Below are 20075 nucleotides of genomic sequence, written 5' to 3' on the forward strand. Positions count from 1 at the left end.
TCCTTCCAAAATGAATCACCTCACATTTTTCTGCATTAAACTCCATTTGCCACATCTGGTCTGCACATGCTTCCCGGGTTTAAGGTCCGTGGGGCAAAGTTTAGAGGAGATGTGTGAGGCAGGTTTTTTACACAGAGGGTGGTGAGTCCCTGGAACGCGTTGCCAGGGGAGGTTGTGGAAGCAGATACATTAACGGCGTTCAAAAGGCGTCTTGACAAACACATGGATAGGATGGGTACAGAGGGATCCGGCACTAGGAAGTGCTGAGGGTTTTGACAAAGGTTGGTATTGTGGCCAGTGCGGGCTTGGAGGGCCGAAGGGCCTGTTCCTGTGCTGTATTCTTTGTTCCTTGTGTACCCGAACAGGCGCCGGAATGTGACGACTAGGGCTATTCATAGTAACTTCATTGCAGTGTATTGTTCGGTTTAATATAAGCCTACTTGTGACAATAAAGATTATTATATTATATTGTGAGCCTTGTCCAAAAGAAAAAGGAAGCATTTGTAAGGGATAGAAGGCTAGAAACAGACAAAACCCGTGAGGAATATAAGAAAAGTAGGAAGAAACTTAAGCAAGGAGTTATGAGGGCTAAACAAGGTCACGAAAAGTCATTAGCAAACAGGATTAAGGAAAGATCCAGGGCTTTTTGTACATATATAACGAGCAAGAGGTTAGCCAGGGAAAGGGTTGGCCCACTCAAGGACAGGGGGGGGAATCTATGCGTGGAGCCAGAGGAAATGGGTGAGGTACCAAGTGAGTACTTTGCACAAGTATTCATCAAAGAGAAGGACTGTCTGGGGGGTTACGGGGTGGGGGGGGGGGGGGGGGGGGGTGGGGGGGGGAGTGGGGTGGTGTAGTGCCGGAATGTAGCGACTGGGGGATTTTCACGGTAACTTCATTGCAGTATTAATGTAAGCCTACTTGTGACAATAAAGATTATTATTATCTTGCGCCAGTGGCAGGGAAATTATTGGAGAGGATTCTTTGAGACAGGATTTACTCCCATTTGGAAGCAAGTGGATGCATTAGTGAGAGGCAGCATGGTTTTGTGAAGGGGAGGTCATGTCTCACTAACTTGATGGAGCATTTCGAGGAAGTGACAAAGATGATTGATGCAGGTAGGGCAGTGGATGTTGTCTCTACGGACTTCAGTACGGCCTTTGACAAGGTCCCTCATGGCAGACTGGTACAGAAGTCACACTTAATCAGAGGTGAGCTGGCAAGATAGACACAGAACTGGTTCAGTCACAGAAGGCAGAGGTAGCAGGGAAGGGTGCTTTTACTTCATTGGCCGGGGCATTGAGTATAAAAATTGGCAAGTCATGTTGCAGCTGTATAGAACCTTAGTTAGGCCACACTTGGAGTATAGTGTTCAATTTTGGTCGCCACACTATCAGAAGGATATGGAGGCTTTAGAGAGGGTGCAGAAGAGATTTACCAGGATGTTGCCTGGCATGGAGGGCATTAGCTATGAGGAGTGGTTGAATAAACTCGGTTTGTTCTCACTGGAACGTCGGAGGTTGAGGGGCGACCTGATAGAAGTCTATTATGAGGGGCATGGACAGAGTGGATAGTCAGCTTTTTCCCAGGGTGGAAGAGTCAATTACTAGGGGGCATAGGTTTGAGGTGCAAGGGGCAAGGTTCAGAGGAAATGTGTGAGAGAAGTTTAAGCGGCACCTTGACAATAAATAGGATGGGAATAGAGGGATTCGACCCCAAAAGTTTTGATGTTTTTAGGTTAGACGGGCAGCATGGTCGGCGTAGGCTTGGGGGACAGCAGGACCTGTTCCTGTGCTGTTCTGTTCTTTGTTAAAGATCATTTGACCTGTCATGCCTGTATCAGCACTTTGAAGGAACTGTCTAATTAAATTCACTTTCCAGCTTTCTCTCCATAACCCTGCAAATTAATCCTCTTCAAGCCCAGTTTCCTTTTTCAAGTTCCTGTGGAATCTGGTTTCAGGTAGTGCATTTCGGACCATAATAATAGATAAAAGAAAATGACTGCGGATGCTGGAATCTGAAACAAAAACGGAAAATATTGGACACTCTCAGCAGATCTGACAGCCTCTGTGGAAAGAGAAGGGAGTGAACGTTTCGAGTCTGGGTGGCTCTTTGTCAAAGCTGGAGAGAACTGGAAATAGGGTCATATTTATATTGTGGTCTCCTCTATATCGGAGAGACCAAACGCAGCCTGCGTGATCGCTTCAGCCTGTGTGCATTCAGGTCCCTGACCTTCCCCATGCCCACATGTTTGTCCTTGGCCTGCTGCAATGTTCCAGTGAAGCTCAACGCAAACTGGAGGAACAGCATCTCATCTTCTGATTAGCTCTTCCCCAACTCGACCCCCTTGTTTTCATCCCATTTCATTTTAACTGTCTCTTACCATTTCTTTCTTTCTTGTCTTTCTTTATATATATTCCCCCGATGTTATCCTCCCTTTCCTTGCCCTTTCTCCCCTTTGCTTCCCCTCCCCTCCTCCCCACATCTACATCTGTCAGTTTACCCTCTGATGCCTCACGGTAGCATGGTGGTTAGCATCAATGCTTCACAGCTCCAGGGTCCCAGGTTCGATTCCCGGCTGGGTCACTGTCTGTGTGGAGTCTGCACGTCCTCCCCGTGTGTGCGTGGGTTTCCTCCGGGTGCTCCGGTTTCCCCCCACAGTCCAAAGATGTGCGGGTCAGGTGGATTGGCCATGCTAAATTGCCCGTAGTGTAAGGTTAATGGGGGGATTGTTGGGTTAGGGGTATACGGGTTACGTGGGTTTAAGTAGGGTGATCATTGCTCGGCACAACATCGAGGGCCGAAGGGCCTGTTCTGTGCTGTACTGTTCTATGTTCTATGATGCTAGTTTCTCTGCTGTTTGGCCTTTCACACCTTTTGTTCTCTCTGGGGACTGCCATTAGCAATTTGTTCCCTTGGTTTCTGTGGCTATTAGCACTCTGTTCCCTTGGTTTCTGTGGCTATTAGCACTCTGTTCCCTTGGTTTCTGTGGCTATTCACACTCTGTTCCCTTGGTTTCTGTGGCTATTAGCACTCTGTTCCCTTGGTTTCTGTGGCTATTCACACTGTTCCCTTGGTTTCTGTGGCTATTCACACTCTCTTCCCTTGGTTTCTGTGGCTATTCGCACTCTGTTCCCTTGGTTTCTGTGGCTATTAGCACTCTGTTCCCTTGGTTTCTGTGGCTATTAGCACGGTTCCCTTGGTTTCTGTGGCTATTCTCACTCTGTTTCCTTGGTTTCTGTGGCTATTCGCACTCTGTTCCTTGCTTTCTGTGGCTTTGGCTCATCTTTCATTCTCTCACCCCACAGGATAAATATTTCCCAATTTCTATGTCAAAGGGTCATTTGGACTCGAAACATCAGCTCTTTTCTCTCCCTACAGATGCTGCCAGGCCTGCTGAGATTTATCAGCATTTTCTTTGGTTTCAGATTTATATTGTTGGGGAGGCGTGGAGTGGTGGGACTGGATAGGGAGCCAGCAATAGGTGGACATTGACAAAGATGTCATGGATAGAAAGACAAAGGTGCATGCCTCTGGGCAGGGTGGTACCTTGGCATTGCTGGTGCCACCTGGCACTGCTGGTACTGGCAGTCTGGTACTGCCAGCCTGGCACTGCCAGCTGGCGGGGGCACTGCCAGTGTGCCAGGCTGACACTGCTGAGGTGCCAAGCACGGCGATGATTGGGCGGGAATGCCATGCACCAGGATGAGGGAGAACCGAGGACTCCCTTACAGTGAGTTAGGGGCCAGGGGTGGGGGTTGGGGGTTGCATCGGGGACTTGAATTATTTAAAAATGGCATCTCGATCGCTTCCTGTACTGAGTTTCAGCGAATGGGGCTTTCTGCAGCAAAAAAGAGATAGAGAGAGCAAATAAATCACATAACTGGCTTTCTTGTGGTCCAGGAGCTGTCAATCATAGCTAGATGTTCATAAACATTGTGGTTAGTCTCACAGCTAACTACTTGAAAGCCACTAAAGGGTGAAGGGAGATGTAGCCAATTAAGTGATTTCTGCAGAGTAAACAATCCAGTTTTCTTTGCCTGACGCTGGATTCTCCGCTGCATCGGGAACTCCACTGTGAAGAATAAACCTGAGGTCTTTCATTTATGATAGAGATGAGATTTCTTTTTCTCTGAGGGCCATTGACAGATGGATTTTTCCTCCCCAGAGACTGGTGGAGGCAAGATTATTGAATTTCTTTAAAGCTGAGTTTGATAGATTCTTTACTGATGAGGGAGTCATGTAGACAGGAGAACAGAGGTCACAATCAGATCTGCCATGATCTTACCAAACGTTGGGCAGCCTTGAGGAGCCAAATGGCCTAACCTTGGTTTCAAATTATTTTGGTTGTATGTGTTTTCTGGTCCTTCTGTCCCTCAGTTTCATTAACTCAGCTGCGTGTTCACAGGTCCCTGTATCATTGAGTATAACTAACTCAGGTATATGTGTGTGTAGACAGGGCTTTGCGATTCTGAGTGTCACTAATTCACTTGAGTGTGTACAGGTTTCTGTGTCTCTCATTGTCACAAACTCGGGTGTACAGGTTCTTGTGTTGTTCAGTGTCCTAACTCCGATTTGTATTTGCAGATTTGCTGCAGCAGTGAATGTGACATGGCACACCGTTCTCAATCTTCGTCCTTGGGCAATGTGGATAACGATCCCAACCATGTGCCTCCTCACTATAAGGAATATTACCGCATCGCCATTGACATCCTGGCTGAGGAGGGAATCGATGCCTACTACCAATTCCTGGCAAAAGAGCAGGAGGTGGATTTTCTGAGCAGCACTGAGATTGAGCACATTAATAAGTACCTCAAGAAACCCACAATACCCTTCGACGAGCTTGAATTTGTGCGAGGTGACTATGATGAATCCGACTCATCAGGAACCTACTGGCCAGTTCACACAGACATTGCTGCCCCAGCCCTCGATCTGGGCTGGCCCGATATTCACATGTACAGAGGACCCTCTGATGTTACTATATTTGTCCATCCACCAGCCCCTGACACCCTCAGCATCAAGGAAGAGTTCAGGAGACTGATCAGGTCAGCCACCCAGGTAAGGAGATTAATGATCTGAGCAATAACATAAACAAGTTAACACGTCAGGCCTCATTCCGACCTGTCAATCCCGTGCTGAGCCATTAGCAAGAGTTCCTGCACATTGATGCCGAGTGTCAACTTATTTAACAATCCTACACTGAGCCTTAGACTCATCTTTCATCTCTGTAGAATGATGCAGCACAGGAAACCATTTGGCCCATATTGTCTGTGCTGGCTCTTCAAACCAGCTATCCAATTAGTGCCAGTCATTGACCTTTCACGAGTGTGCCACACATGTACCTCCTGTCTAAACAAAAGAATTGTGAAATACTTTTGGCCAATTCTTTATCCAAGCTGCCACTCTATCTTTGGCTTTCAATTTTTCTGCTAGGGGTGGATTCCCTGCCACCCACCGTCGGTAGCAGGATTCCTGATCCGGCAGAGAATTGAACATCGGGCTAAAAACAGTGCCAATCCAGTTCCGATGCTCCAGTCCCCCACCGGTGGCGGCTCTACAGTCTCCGTGTCAGCGGGAGGATGCAACTGGGTCATTTGAACTCATTTTCATCCGAGTAACCTGCTGGAAGCCCAATTCTCCATGCCCCCGTGATGCTCCAGGCCTCTCAGCTGGGATTCAGGCGGGCATGGATTGGTAAAGTATCTTCAAATGTGGCCCTGACACGGTGGACCGCGCCGTGGGTAAAGGGGGTGAGTATGTATCATCGGTGCTCTCAAAGTCCTTTGGGTGGGCCCCTCATCCGCACATCGCATTCCTGCCCACTCTGCCCCTAGAGTCTCCAACAGAGACCTCCAACAGAGTTGTCCCCCCCCGGCCCCCAACAGGGGACGGCACGGTAGCACAGTGGTTAGCATTGTTGCTTCACAGCGCCAGGGACCGGGTTCGATTCCCGGCTTGGGTGACTGTCTGTGGGGAGTCTGCACATCCTCCCCGTGTCTGCGTGGGTTTCCTCCGGGTGCTCCGGTTTCCTCCCACAAGTTCCAAAAGACGTGCTTGTCAGGTGAATTGGATATTCTGAATTCTCCCTCTGTGACCCGAACAAGCGCTGGAATGTGGTGACTAGGGGATTTTTACAGTAACTTCATTGCAGTGTTAATGTAAGCCTACTTGTGACAATAAAGATTATTATATTATGATCATGGCTGATCATCAAGTTCAATACCCTGATCCCGCCTTCCCACCATATCCCTTGATCCCTTTAGCCCCAAGAGCTGTATCTAATTCCTTCTTGAAATTACACAACGTTTTGATCTCAACTACTTTCTGTGGTAGCGAATTCCACAGATTCACCACTCTTTGGGTGAAGAAATTTCTCCTCACCTCAGTCCTAAAAGGTTTACCTCTTATCTTTAAACTATAACCCCTAGTTCTGGACTCCCCCACCATCAAGAACATTCTTTCTGAATCTACTCTGTCTCATCCTGTTAGAATTTTATAAGTTTCTATGAGATCCCCTCTCACTCTTCTAAAGTCCAATGAATATAATCCTAACGCACTTAGTCTCTCCTCGTCTGACAGTCCCACCATCCCAGGAATCAGCCTGGTAAACCTTCGCTGCTCTCCCTCCATAGCAAGAACATCCTTCCTCAGATGGTGTTATAGGACACCAAAACTGCACACAGTAATCCAGGTGTGACCTCACCAATGCCTGATACAATTGCAGTAAAACATCTCTATTCCTATACTCAAATCCTCTCGCTATGAAGGCCAACATACCATTTGCCGCCTTTACTGCCTGCTGTACCTGCGCGCTTACTTTCAGCGACTGATGCACGAGGACACTATGGTCTCGCTGAGTATCCGCATCTCTCAATTTACACCCATTCAAATGATAATCTGCCTTCCTATTTTTCGTACCAAAGCGGATAACGTCACATTTATCCACATCTGCCATGCATGTGCCCACTCACTCAGCCTGTCCAAATCCCACTGAAGCATCTCTGCATCCTCCTCACAGCTCACCCTCCCACCCAACTTTGTATATTCTGCAAATTTGGAGATAATGGGCTTGTTTCTCAGCTGGTGGGATTCTCCATTGCGTTGGCAACGCACTCACGCCCGGGGATTTCCCATTGGCGTGGGCTGCCCACAATGGGAAATCCCATTGGCCAGCTGGCGGGACGAAGAATCCTGCTTCCGGCGGGGATGCACCGCACCAGAAAAGTGGTACAGTGGGACGGAAAATCTCGCCCAATATGTTTAGTTCCCTTGTCCAAATCATGTATAATGTGAATAGCTGGGGTCCTGGCACAGATCCCTGCGGTACCCCACTGGTCACTGCCTGCCAATCAGAAAAAGACCCATTTATTTCAACTTTTTACTTCCTGTCTGCTAACCAGCTTTCTATCCATCTCAAGACACTACATGTAATTTAATCTTATGCGCTTTAACTTTGCATCTTAATCTGCTATGTGAGACCTTGTTGAAAGCCTTCTATAAGTGCATGTTCTCCCCTTGTCTTCATGGGTTTCCTCCTAGTGCTCCGGTTTCCTCCCACAAGTCCAGAAAGACATGCTGTTAGGTGAATTGGGCATTCCGAATTCTCCCTCTGTGACCCGAACAGGCACCGGAATGTGGCAACTAGGGGATTTTCACAGTAACTTCATTGCAGTGTTAATATAAGCCTACTTGAGACAATAAAGATAATTTTTAAAAGTCTAAATAAACCACATCCACCGGTTCTCCCTGGTTAATTCTTCTGGTTCCATTTTCAAAGAATTCTACTACTAATAATAATAATCATTTACTGTCACAAGTAGACTTCAATGAAGTTACTGTGAATAGCCCCTCATCGCCACATTCCGGCACCTGTTCGGGGAGACCGGTACGGGAATTGAACCCGCGCTGCTGGCATTCTTCTACATTACAAGCCCGCTGTTTAGCCCACTGTGCTTAACCAGCCCCTGATAGATTTGTCAAGCATGATTTTCCTTTCGTCAATCCATGCTGACTTAGTCTGATTATACCACTGTTTTCCAAATGCTATGCTGTGAAATCCTTGTTAATGCACTCAAGCAACTTCCCTACTACCGACGTTAGGCTCACTGGTCTATAGTTCCTTGCTTTCTCTCGACCTGCCTTTTTGAATAGCGGGGTTTCATTCTCTACCGTATAGGAACCATTCCAGAGTCCAAAGAATTTCTAGGGCCACTTAAGTATTCTGGGATGATCATCAGCCCCTGGAGATTGATCCGCCTTCTAATTTCCCCCAAACCATTTCTGTGCTACTACTAAGTCCCTTCACTAAATAAATCACACTGCCTACTTTAGTTGACACCTCTCTGCTGAGGAAGGATAAATTGATGTTTGTTCTGGGTTTCTTTCTTCCTGCAGGTTATTGCAATTGTAATGGATATTTTCACTGATATCGACCTGTTCGCTGATGTGTTGGAGGCTGCAAGTCAAGGGATCCCTGTCTACCTCCTCTTGGACGAACTGTTCTCTCATCACTTTCTGGATATGGTCAAGAGATGCAACGTGAACCTGAACCATGTACAGGTAAGAAACAGTTCATTTAGATCCGGTTTACCATGGAGCTGAGATCAAACTGTTTTGAAAGATTGGGGGAACTGGATAATGTTCTGGTTTAGATGTTTCACCTCTGGGATCAATGCTCAAAAATAACCCACACTTATGGGACAATCTCTGATCTAACTGTTGAACAAAAGAGATGGGTGTGAAATGTGAAGACACGTCTAATAAATCTGCACACCTATCCTCTAGATTCAAAGAAGTCTTGGACAGATAGTAAGCAATGTTGGGCCAATTGAAGATACTGGTTTCTTAAGTCAGCAGGCAGGGGGTTGAGTTCCTTCAGTTCAGTTTATATCTAGGCTGACATAGTGAGACAATGCTAACAGAGGGCTTGCATGGCCGAGGTGCTGGTTTAGCTCACTAGGGGCTGGTTTAGCTCACTCAGCTAAATCACTGGCTTTTAAAGCAGACCAAGCAGGCCAGCAGCACGGTTCGATTCCCGTACCAGCCTCCCCGGACAGGCGCCGGAATGTGGCGACTAGGGGCTTTTCACAGTAACTTCATTGAAGCCTACTCGTGACAATAAGCGATTTTCATTTCATCTTTGGATGATGAAAATTCCATTACACTGATTTTGCAAGAGCAGAGAGTTCATGCAGTGTTTCTGGGCCATGACTCCTCCCTCAACCAAACCCAGCAGGGAGGCAGTGGTGGGGCAGTATTGTCGCTGGGAACCAGGTTCAAATCCCGCCAGATGATGCGGTATGAATTCAATAAAAACAAATCTGGAAATCTAATTATGGCCGTAAAAGCATAGTTGATTGTTATAAAAACCCATCTGCTTCACTAACATTATTTTAGGGAAGGAAATCTGTCGTCCTTACCCGGTCTGGCCTACATGTGACTCAAGACTCACAGCAATGTGGATGACTTTTAAATGCCCTCAGGATGGGCACATCCCATGATGTGCCCACCCTGAATAAAAAAAAATCTTCATCAAAATCATTTGTTTATTAATCTCGCTGTTGTTTGTGGGACCTGTCTGTGAAAACAGTCCCTGATTTGTAAACAATTCATTGTTTGTTCGAGAATTTCTCAGACTTGTGAAAAGCACTGTATAAATGCCGTTTACTGGTCATTCTTTAACATTAACTGTTACAGATTGGGCTTTTCCCTGCACAGTTTTATGTACTTGAGGACATTTGCTATTATAATAACCCTTTATTGTCAAAAGTATGAAGTTCCTGTGAAAAGCCCCACATTCTGCCGCCTATTTGGGGAGGCTGGTACGGGAATTGAACCCGCATTGCTGGCATTATTCTGCATCACAAGCCAGCTGTCTTGCCCACTGAGCTAAACTAGCCCCTAAATCAGCCCACAGGAAAAATTATAGAATCATAGAATTGCTACAGTGAAGAAGGAGGCCATTCGGCCCTTCGATTCTACACTGACCCTACCTATGGCCCATGCCCCAACCCTATGCCTGTAACCCAGTAACCCCAACTACCCTTTTTGGACACTAGGGGCAATTTAGCATGGCTAATCCACCTAACCTGCACGTCTTTGGACTGTGGGTGCAAATCGGAGCACCCGGAGGAAACCCACACAGACACAGGGAAAAGTGCAATTTCCACTCAACCTCACTGTTAACCACCCGGCCAATCTTTGTGTCATCCGCAAACCGACTGATCCTGCCATATAAATGATCTAGGTCATTTATATAAATGGCAAACAATTGGGGGCTCTTGGTTGCATGCTGAAAAATTCAATCAGATTTGTTCGGCATGACCTCCCTCTGACAAAGCCATGCTGACTTTCCCTGAACTTGTTAAAAGTCTCTCTTTTCCTTCTCACCATATCCTGAATGTATCTGGTCATCCATGGTTCTCTGGGTTTGTTCCACCTTCCTATTACCCTAGAGGGAACCCGCCACATTTCCCTTTTGAACACCCCCACTGCTCTTCTGTAGATTTCCCCACAAGTAACTCTTCCCAGTCTACCTTGACCAAATCCTGCCTTATTTTGTTAAAATCCCCCCCCCCCAAAACCTTTTTTTTCCAACTGGTCTTTGGCTTTGTCCATAACAAATTTAAATTGAACCGTGTTGTGATCGCTATCACTAAAATGCTCCCCCACCAACACTTGAACCACCTGCCCGGCTTCATTCCCCAGAATTAGGTCCGGCACTGCACCATTCCTTGTTGGATCCTCTACGTATTGAGCTAAAAGGTTCTCCTGTATTCATTTTAAGAACTTTACTCCATCTAAGCCCTTAACATGATGGCTATACAGATTAATGCTGAGACAGTTGAAATCAACTAATATAATTATCCTCTTATTATGTTTACACCCCTCCACAAATTGCGCACATATTTGCTCCTCAATGTCCGCTGATTATCTGGGGGTCTGTAATATCGCGCAACATAGCAGTCCCCTTTTTATCCCTAAGCTCTACTCACAAAGCTTCATTTGATGTTCCCTCCCAAGATATATCATCTCTCCTTGCTACAGTAACTGCCTCCTTAACTAATAATGCAATGACTCCTCTTTTACCCCCTCCAATGTCTTGCCTGAAGATTCTATATCCCGGGATGTTGAGTTACCAATCCTGCCCCTCACTCAACCATGTCACTGTGATGGCTATTATATCATAATTACACGTGTCAATCATCACCCTTAACTCATCTGTTTTACCTTTAATACTCCTGGCATTAAAGTGGAGGCCATCCAGCCTGGTCTTTTGCCATTGAAACTTACTCCCGCTGTATTTCCTCTGACCTGATTGTTTGTCTGTGTTATACTGTGTCCCTATTCTGCTAACAGTCTCTGTCCAATCCCCTTGCCAAACTAGTTTAAACTCCTCCCAACATTACAAGCAAACACACCAGCAAGGATGTTATTCCTGCTCTGGTTCAGACGTAAACTATCCGTTTTATACAGGTCCCACCTTCCCAAAACTGTCCCAACGGTCCAGGAATCTAAAACCCTCCCTCTTGCACCAACTCTTCAGCCACGCATTCATCTGTGCTATTCCCCTATTCCTGTACTCACTAGCACGTGGCACTGGGAATAATCCAGAGATTACAACCCGAGAGGTTGTAATCCCTGAATTCTCGATGCAATACCTCATCCATCTGTCTACCTTGGTCATTGGTACCAACATGTAGCATGCCCTCTGCCTTATCACCTCCCCCTTCAGGATGCCCTGCAGCCATTCAGTGACATCCCGGACCCTGACACCAGGGAGGCAACACACGATCCTGGAGTCTTTTTCACGACCACAGAAGCTCCCATCTGTGGAGTACCCTATGACTATTGCTCTTTGCGCTTTAACCCTCCCTGCTGAACAATAGAGCCAGCCGTGGTGCCACTGCTCTGGCTGCTGCTGTTGTTTTCCCCTGATAGGCTATCCCCCTCAACAGTATCCAAAACAGTATACCTGTTAGAGAGGGGGACAACCACAGGGATTCCTGCACTGACCGCCTGCCCTTTCTAGCAGTCACCCATCTGTCTGCCTGCTCTTGAGCGTGGTCACGTCTCTGTAACTCCTATGACGCTTTCCGCCACCTGCATGCTCTTAAGTGCATCCAACTGCTGCATCAACCAAACCACACGATCTGTGACGAGGTGCCACTGGTTACACGTCCTGCACATGTAGTCATCCGGAACGCTGGAAGCGCCACGGACCTCCCACACATCTCAAAGTTAGAGCACTGCTCCCCGCTGACTGACATTTCTAGCATTAATTAATTAATTCTGTCAAAATAAATACTTATTAAATTTAGCACTAATTAATCAATATATTAAAATAAATCCGTATTAAATTTAAGTTAAAATTAATTACATGGTCCCTTGCTCTAGATTTCTCTGATAAATATTAAACCTTTGTTCCTGGCCCTGGAGGCAGCAGTGCTAACCACTGTGATCTTTGCTTTGATCAAATTAAAGCACTCACTTTCAAATCCTAAATTACTACAGGCTCTTGTCAACACATGAAGAACTCTGTACGATCCTCTAAAGTTATAAAAACACTCCAAAGAATTCCTGTAAATGAGAATAAAAATCACTTATTGTCACAAGTAGGCTTCAATGAAGTTACTGTGGAAAGCTCCTAGTGATGCCACCTTGTGAGTTTCCTACAATTACTGACACAGCTCCAGGAACTTTCCTGTAAATTCCTGCCAACATGCCGACTCGATGGGAACACCTTCTGCATCCCTTCGGGCCTGTGGATCCCGGTTTGAAATCATCAGGCACAGAGATGTGAGCTGTTAGCAAATGGAAGTGCTGTGTTATTATAAAGGGGCTTTGTAGAAATTCAGTCAGCGTTTGTCTAGCTGAGGGTGATGACTCACCACTGTATTGCACCTCCAGCTATTCTCTCCACCCAAGGTGTGTTTCCTGTCAAGGTAATTCAGTTTCAGGTGTAGATGAATGAACAGCTGCTTGCACAGATTCAACCAAGAACATTCCTTTCTTTTGAGAAGCAGGGATCGATTTTTGTAAAACAGACAAGGTTAAGAGAAAATTTTCTAGATGTATTCAAAACCATGAATGTTTTTCACAGAATGAATAAGAATAAAATCTTTCTAGTGGAAACAAGAGGAATTGAACATAAATGTAAAACATGAAACATAAAAGTAAGGATATTTTCCTTCAGTTATAATGGTGGGATCGCATCTCGAATACGGTGTGCAGTTTTGGTCTCCTTATTTAACAATGGATATAAATGCACTGAAGGCGGTTCAGAGGAGGTTTACTAAATTGTTAGCTGGAATGAGCAGGTTGTCTTATCGGTTGGACAGGCTGGGCTTGTTTCAACTGGAATTCAGAGGACTGAGTGGTGACTTGATTGGATTGGATTAGTTTATTGTCACGTGTACCGAAGTACAGTGAAAAGTATTGTTCTGCCCAGACAGATCATTCCAAACATGAAAAAACATAGGATGTACGATAAATACACAATGTAAATACATAGACATAGGCATCGAGTGCTACTCAGTAGAGTAGATGTGTGAAAAGATCAGTTCAGTCAATAAGAGGGTCGTTTAGGAGTCTGGTAACAGTGGGAAAGAAACTGTTTTTGAATCTGTTAGTACGTGTCCTCAGACTTTTGTATCTCCTGCCCAATGGAAGAAGTTGGAAGAATGAGTAAGCCAGGTGGGAGAGGTCTTTGATTATGCTGCTCGCTTTCCCCAGGCAGCGGGAGGTGTAGATGGAGTCAATTGATGGGAGGCAGGTTCGTGTGATGGACTGGGCGGTGTTCCCGACTCTCTGAAATTTCTTGCGGTCTTGGACCTTCAGTTGTTACACCTTCTAAGCTCACATTCTGGTTCCCACCCCCTTGCCATACCAGTCTGAATCCTCCCGAGTGAATTTAGCAAACCTCCCAGCCAGGATATTGTTGCCCCTCCAGTCTGCACAGTAACTTCATTTGAAGGCTACTTGTGACAATAAGCGATTTTCATTTCATTTCATTCATACTCCAGGTGTGGCCTCACTAACACCTTATACAATTGCAGCATTACCTCCCTAATCTTAAACTCCATCCTTCCAGCAATGAAGGACAAAATTCCATTTGCCTTCTTAATCACCTGTTGCACCTGTAAACCAACTTTCTGTGACTCATGCACTAGCACACCCAGGTCTCTCTTCATAGCAGCATGCATTAATATTTTATCGTTTAAATAATAATCCTGTTTGCTGGTATTCCTACCAAAATGGATAACCTCACATTTGACAACATTGTATTCCATCTGCCAGACCCTAGCCCATTCACTTAACCTATCCAAATCCCTCTGCAGACTTCCAGTAGCCTCTGCACTTTTTGCTTTACCACTCATCTTAGTGTCATCTGCAAACTTGGACACATTGCCCTTGGTCTCCAACTCCAAATCATCTATGTAAATTATGAACATTGTGGGCCCAACACGGATCCCTGAGGGACACAACCAGCTATTGATTGCCAACCAGAGAAACACCCATTGATCCCCACTCTTTGCTTTCTATTAATTAACCAATCCTCTATCCATGCTACTACTTTACCCTTAATGCCATGCATCTTTATCTTGTGCAGCAACCTTTTGTGCGGCACCTTGTCAAAGGTTTTCTGGAAATCCAGATATACCACATCCATTGGCTCCCCGTTATCAACTGCACTGGTAATGTCCTCAAACAATTCCACTAAATTAGTTAGGCACGACCTGCCCTTTATGAACCCATGCTGCGCCTGCCCAATGGGACAATTTCTATCCAGATGCCTCGCTATTTCTTCCTTGATGATAGAATCCAGCATTTTCCCTACTATCGAAGTTAAGGTCACTGGCCTAAAATTTTCCACTCTCTGCCTACCTCCTTTTTTAAACAGTGGTGTCACGTTTGCTAATTTCCAATCCACCGGGACCACCCCAGAGTCTAGGGAATTTTGGTAAATCATCATTAGTGCATCTGCAATTTCCCTAGCCATCTCTTTTAGCACTCTGGGATGCATTCCATCAGGGCCAGGAGACTTGTCTACCTTTAGCCCCATTAGCTTGCCCATCACTACCTCCTTAGTGATAACAATCCTCTCAAGGTCCTCACCTGTCATAGCCTCATTTATATCAGTCACTGGCATGTTATTTGTGTCTTCCACTGTGAAGACCGACCCAAAAAACCTCTTCAGTTCCTCAGCCATTTCCTTATCTCCCATTATTAAAACTCCCTTCTCATCCTCCAAAGGACCAATATTTACCTAGCCACTCTTTTTTGTTTTATGTATTTGTAAAAACTTTTACTGTCTGTTTTTATATTCTGAGCAAGTTTACTCTCATGCTCTATCTTACTCTTCTTTATAGCTTTTTAGTAGCTTTCTGTTGCCCCCTAAAGATTTCCCAGTCCTCTAGTCTCCCACCAATCTTTGCCACTTTGTATGCTTTTTCCTTCAATTTGATACTCTCCCTTATTTCCTTAGATATCCATGGTCGATGTTCCCTCTTTCTACCGTCCTTCCTTTTTGTTGGTATAAACCTTTGATGAGCACTGTGAAAAATCGCTTGGAAGGTTCTCCACTGTTCCTCAACTGTTTCACCATAAAGTCTTTGCTCCCAGTCTACCTTAGCTAGTTCTTCTCTCATCGCATTGTAATCTCCTTTGTTTAAACACAAAACACTAGTATTTGATTTTACTTTCTCACCCTCCATCTGTATTTTAAATTCCACCATATTGTGATCGCTTCTTCCGAGAGGATCCCTAACTATGAGATCATGAATCAATCCTGTCTCATTACACAGGACAAGGTCTAGGACCGCTTGTTCCCTCGTAGGTTCCATTACATACTGTTCTAGGAAACTATCGTGCATACATTCTATAAACTCCTCCTCAAGGTTGCCTTGACCGACCTGGTTAAACCAATCGACATGTAGATTAAAATCCCCCATGATAACTGCTGTACCATTTCTACATGCATCAGTTATTTCTTTGTTTATTGCCTGCCCCACCATAACATTACTATTTGGTGGCCAATAGACTACTCCTATCAGTGACTTTTTCGCCTTACTATTCCTGATTTCCACCCAAATGGATTCAACCTTATCCTCCATAGCACCGATGTCATCCCTTATTATTGCCCGGATGTCAACCTTAAATAACAGAGCTAATCCACCTCCCTTACCATCCACTCTGTCCTTCCGAATAGTTTGATACCCTCGGATATTTAACTCCCAGTCGAGACCATCCTTTAACCATGTTTCAGTAATGGCCACTAAATCATAGTCATTCACGATGATTTGCGCCATGAACTCATTTACTTTATTCCGAATACTACGAGCATTCAGGTAAAGTACACTCATGGTTTTTTTACCTCTGTTTTGAATCTTAACATCTCCAGTTTTATTCCTTTTAGTATTACTGGGCCTATTCACTGAGCTCCCCTCAGTCACTGTACCTTGTACTGTCGCCCTTTTTTATTTTTGACTATGTCTTCTCTGCCTTGCACTTTCCCCCTTACTTCCTTTTGCTTCTGTCCCTGTTTTACTACCTTCCAACTTCCTGCATCGGTTCCCATCCGCCTGCCACATTAGTTTAAACCCTCCCCGCCAGCTCTAGCAAACACATTGGTTCCAGTCCTGCCCAGGTGCAGACCGTCCGTTTTGTACCGGTCCCACCTCCCCGAGAACCGGTCCCAATGCCCCAGGAATTTGAATCCCTCCCTCTTGCACCGTCTCTCGAGCCAATCATTCATCCTATCTATCCTGACATTCCTACTCTGACTAGTTCATGGCACTGGTAGCAATCCTGAGATTACTACCTTTGAGGTCCTACTTTTTAGTTTAACTCCTAGCTCCCTAAATTCAGCTTGTAGGACCTCGTCCCGTTTTTTACCTATATCGTTGGTGCCTATGTGCACCACGACAGCTGGCTGTTCACCCTCCCCCCCTGAATGTCCTGCAGCCGCTCCGAGACACCCTTGACCCTTGCACCAGGGAGGCAACATACCATCCTGGAGTCTCGATTGCGTCCACAGAACCGCCTGTCTATTCCCCTTACGATCGAGTTCCCTATCACTATAGCCCTGCCATTTTTCTTCCTGCCCTGCTGCGCAGCAGAGCCAGCCACGGTGCCATGAACCTGGCCTCTGCTGCCTTCCCCTGGTGAGCCATCTCCCCCAACAGTATCCAAAGCAGTGGCTTTTCAGGGAGATGACCACAGGGGACACCTGCACTGCCTTTCTACTCTTGCTCGGTCTTTTGGTCACCCATTTTCTATCTCCCTCAGTAACTTTCACCTGCGGTGTGACCAACTCGCTAAACGTGCGATCCACGACCTCCTCAGCATCGCGGATGCTCCAAAGTGAGTCAATCCGCAGCTCCAGAGCCGTCAAGCGGTCTAACAGGAGCTGCAACTGAACATACTTCTTGCACGTGAAAGAGCCAGGGACAGTGGACTTGTCCCTGAGCTCCTACATCGCACACGAGGATAAAGGGGTCTTTTTCAGAATGGCAGCCAGTGACTAGTGGTGTGCCTCAGGTGTCTGTGCTGGGACCACAACTTTTCACAATATACATTAATGATCTGGAGGAAGGAACTGAAGGTACCATTGCTGAGTTTGCAGATGATACGAAGATGTGTGGAGGGGCAGGTAGTATTGACGAAGCAGGCAGGCTGCAGAAGGATTTGAACAGGCCAGGAGAGTGGGCAAAGAAGTTGCAGATGGAATACAATGTAGAAAAGTGAGGTTGTGCACTTTGGAAGGAGGAATTTAGGCATAGACTATTTTCTAAATGGGGAAACGCTTCGGAAAGCAGAAGCACAAAGGGACTTGGGGGTCGTTTTTCACAATTCTCTTCAGGTTCATTCCAGTGATCATTCTTGTGAACCTCCTCTGGACCCTTTCCAAGGCCGGCACATCCTTCCTTAGATACAAGGTCCAAAACTGATCACAATACTCCAAATGGGTTCCGACCAAGGCCTTATACAGCCTCAGAAGTACATCCCTGGTCTTGTATTCTAGCCCTCTCGGCATGAATGCTAACATTGTATTTGCCTTCCTAACTGCCTAACTTCCTAACAGTTCTGGTCGCCTCATTATAGGAAGGACGTGGAAGCTTTGGAACGGGTGCAGAGGAGATTTACCAGGATGTTGCCTGGTATGGAGGGAAAATCTTATGAGGAAAGGCTAATGGACTTGAGGTTGTTTTCGTTACAGAGAAGAAGGTTAAGAGGTGACTTAATAGAGACTTAATAGAGGCATACAAAATGATCAGAGGGTTAGATAGGGTGGACAGCGAGAGCCTTCTCCCGCGGATGGGGGTGGCTAGCACGAGGGGACATAGCCTTAAATTGAGGGGTAATAGATATAGGACAGAGGTCAGAGGTGGGTTTTTTACGCAAAGAGTGGTGAGGCCGTGGAATGCCCTACCTGCAACAGTAGTGAACTCGCCAACATTGAGGGCATTTAAAAGTTTATTGGATAAGCATATGGATGATAAGGGCATAGTGTAGGTTAGATGGCCTTTAGTTTTTTTTTCCATGTCGGTGCAACATCGAGGGCCGAAGGGCCTGTACTGCGCTGTATCGTTCTATGTTCTATGTTAATGTGCAGGTTCAGTCAGCAGTTAGGAAGGCAAATACAATGTTAGCATTCATGCCGAGAGGGCTAGAATACAAGACCAGGGATGTACTTCTGAGGCTGTATAAGGCCTTGGTCGGAACCCATTTGGAGTATTGTGATCAGTTTTGGACCCCGTATCTAAGGAAGGATGTGCCGGCCTTGGAAAGGGTCCAGAGGAGGTTCACAAGAATGATCCCTGGAATGAAGAGCTTGTCGTATGAGGAACAGTTTAGGACGCTAGGTCGATACTCGTTGGCGTTTAGAAGGATGAGGGGGATCTTATTTAAACTTACCGGATACTGTGAGGCCTGGATAGAGTGGCCGTGGAGGCGATATTTCCACTTGTTGGAAAAACGAACCAGAGGACACAATCTCAGACTAAAGGGACGATCCTTTAAAACAGAGATGAGGAGGAATTTCTTCAGCCAGAGGGTGGTGAATCTATGGAACTTTTTGCCGCAGAAGGCTGTGGAGGCCAAATCACTGAGTGTCTTTAAGACAGAGATAGATAGGTTCTTGATCAATAAGGGGATCATGGGTTATGGGAAGAAGGCAGGAGAATGGGGATGAGAAAAATATCAGCCAAGATTGAATGGTGGAGCAGGCTCGAAAGGACGAGTGGCCTAATTCTGCTCCTATGTTTTATGGTTTTATGGTCTTAAGGTGGTAGGGGATGGGTCACTGAGTATTTTTAAGGCCGAGGTAAATACGTCCATGTTAGGCAATGGAATCATAGATTACCGGGGTTAACTGGGAATGTGGAACTCAATGCAAACAGATCTGCAATGATCTTATTGAATGGCAGAGCAAGCTTGATGGGCCAAATGGCCTACTTTTACTCTGTAGAGGTTCTATGGAACCTTGATTCACTCCCCCTCCCTCCCTCCTAACCCCCAAATTAGGGGTCACCCTTTTGGAGGAGGATGTTCTATCTGTCATGTTCTTGCCTACTCAAGTTTGTTCGATGTAACCACTTTACATTTTCCTCAAGCACACATTCCAGCCGAGCTTTGTATCATCCACCAACTTGGAAATATGACTTTCAGATCATTACTATATATTGTGAACAGCTGGGGCCCAAGTATTGATCCTTGCAGAAAATCTGGAATGAAAAGTTTAATGATGACAATGAAACCATTGTCAATTGTCCTGAAATAAACCCACCAACCACAGCCTGTCAATGCAATAATGGCCTTTTCTGTCTGTTAGCCCATCCTTAATCTCAGTTGCATACCACCATGTTAAACTATGAAATAGATGTCAATAAATCTGGTAATTTCTGGGCTGGCTGAAATAAATGACCAAATTAACTTCAAGATCGTTGGATAATAATAATAATAATCTTTATTATGAAATGAATGAAAATCGCTTATTGTCACGAGTAGGCTTCAAATGAAGTTACTGTGAAAAGCCCCTAGTCGCCACATTCCGGCACCTGTTCGGGAAGGCT

General features: G+C 45.7%; 2 protein-coding genes across 2 annotated transcripts in view; both read left to right on the top strand.

The window, feature by feature from the left end:
- LOC119965729 (adhesion G protein-coupled receptor E1-like) overlaps positions 1-4604 on the top strand; it is a 98884-nt gene extending 94280 nt beyond the window's left edge. The window contains exon 5 of the mRNA XM_038796492.1: positions 4588-4604. Coding sequence (XP_038652420.1) covers positions 4588-4604 — 17 coding nt within the window. The remainder of the gene's footprint in view (positions 1-4587) is intronic.
- The window catches only part of LOC119966672 (protein FAM83H-like), a 105487-nt gene that overhangs the window by 46931 nt on the left and 38481 nt on the right, over positions 1-20075 (top strand). Inside the window, 2 exon segments of the mRNA XM_038798731.1 lie at positions 4588-5058; positions 8395-8559. Coding sequence (XP_038654659.1) covers positions 4612-5058; positions 8395-8559 — 612 coding nt within the window. The 5' untranslated portion in view covers positions 4588-4611.

The sequence above is a fragment of the Scyliorhinus canicula genome, chromosome 5, assembly GCF_902713615.1.
Source record: "Scyliorhinus canicula chromosome 5, sScyCan1.1, whole genome shotgun sequence".
In the NCBI taxonomy this organism is placed as follows: domain Eukaryota; kingdom Metazoa; phylum Chordata; class Chondrichthyes; order Carcharhiniformes; family Scyliorhinidae; genus Scyliorhinus; species Scyliorhinus canicula.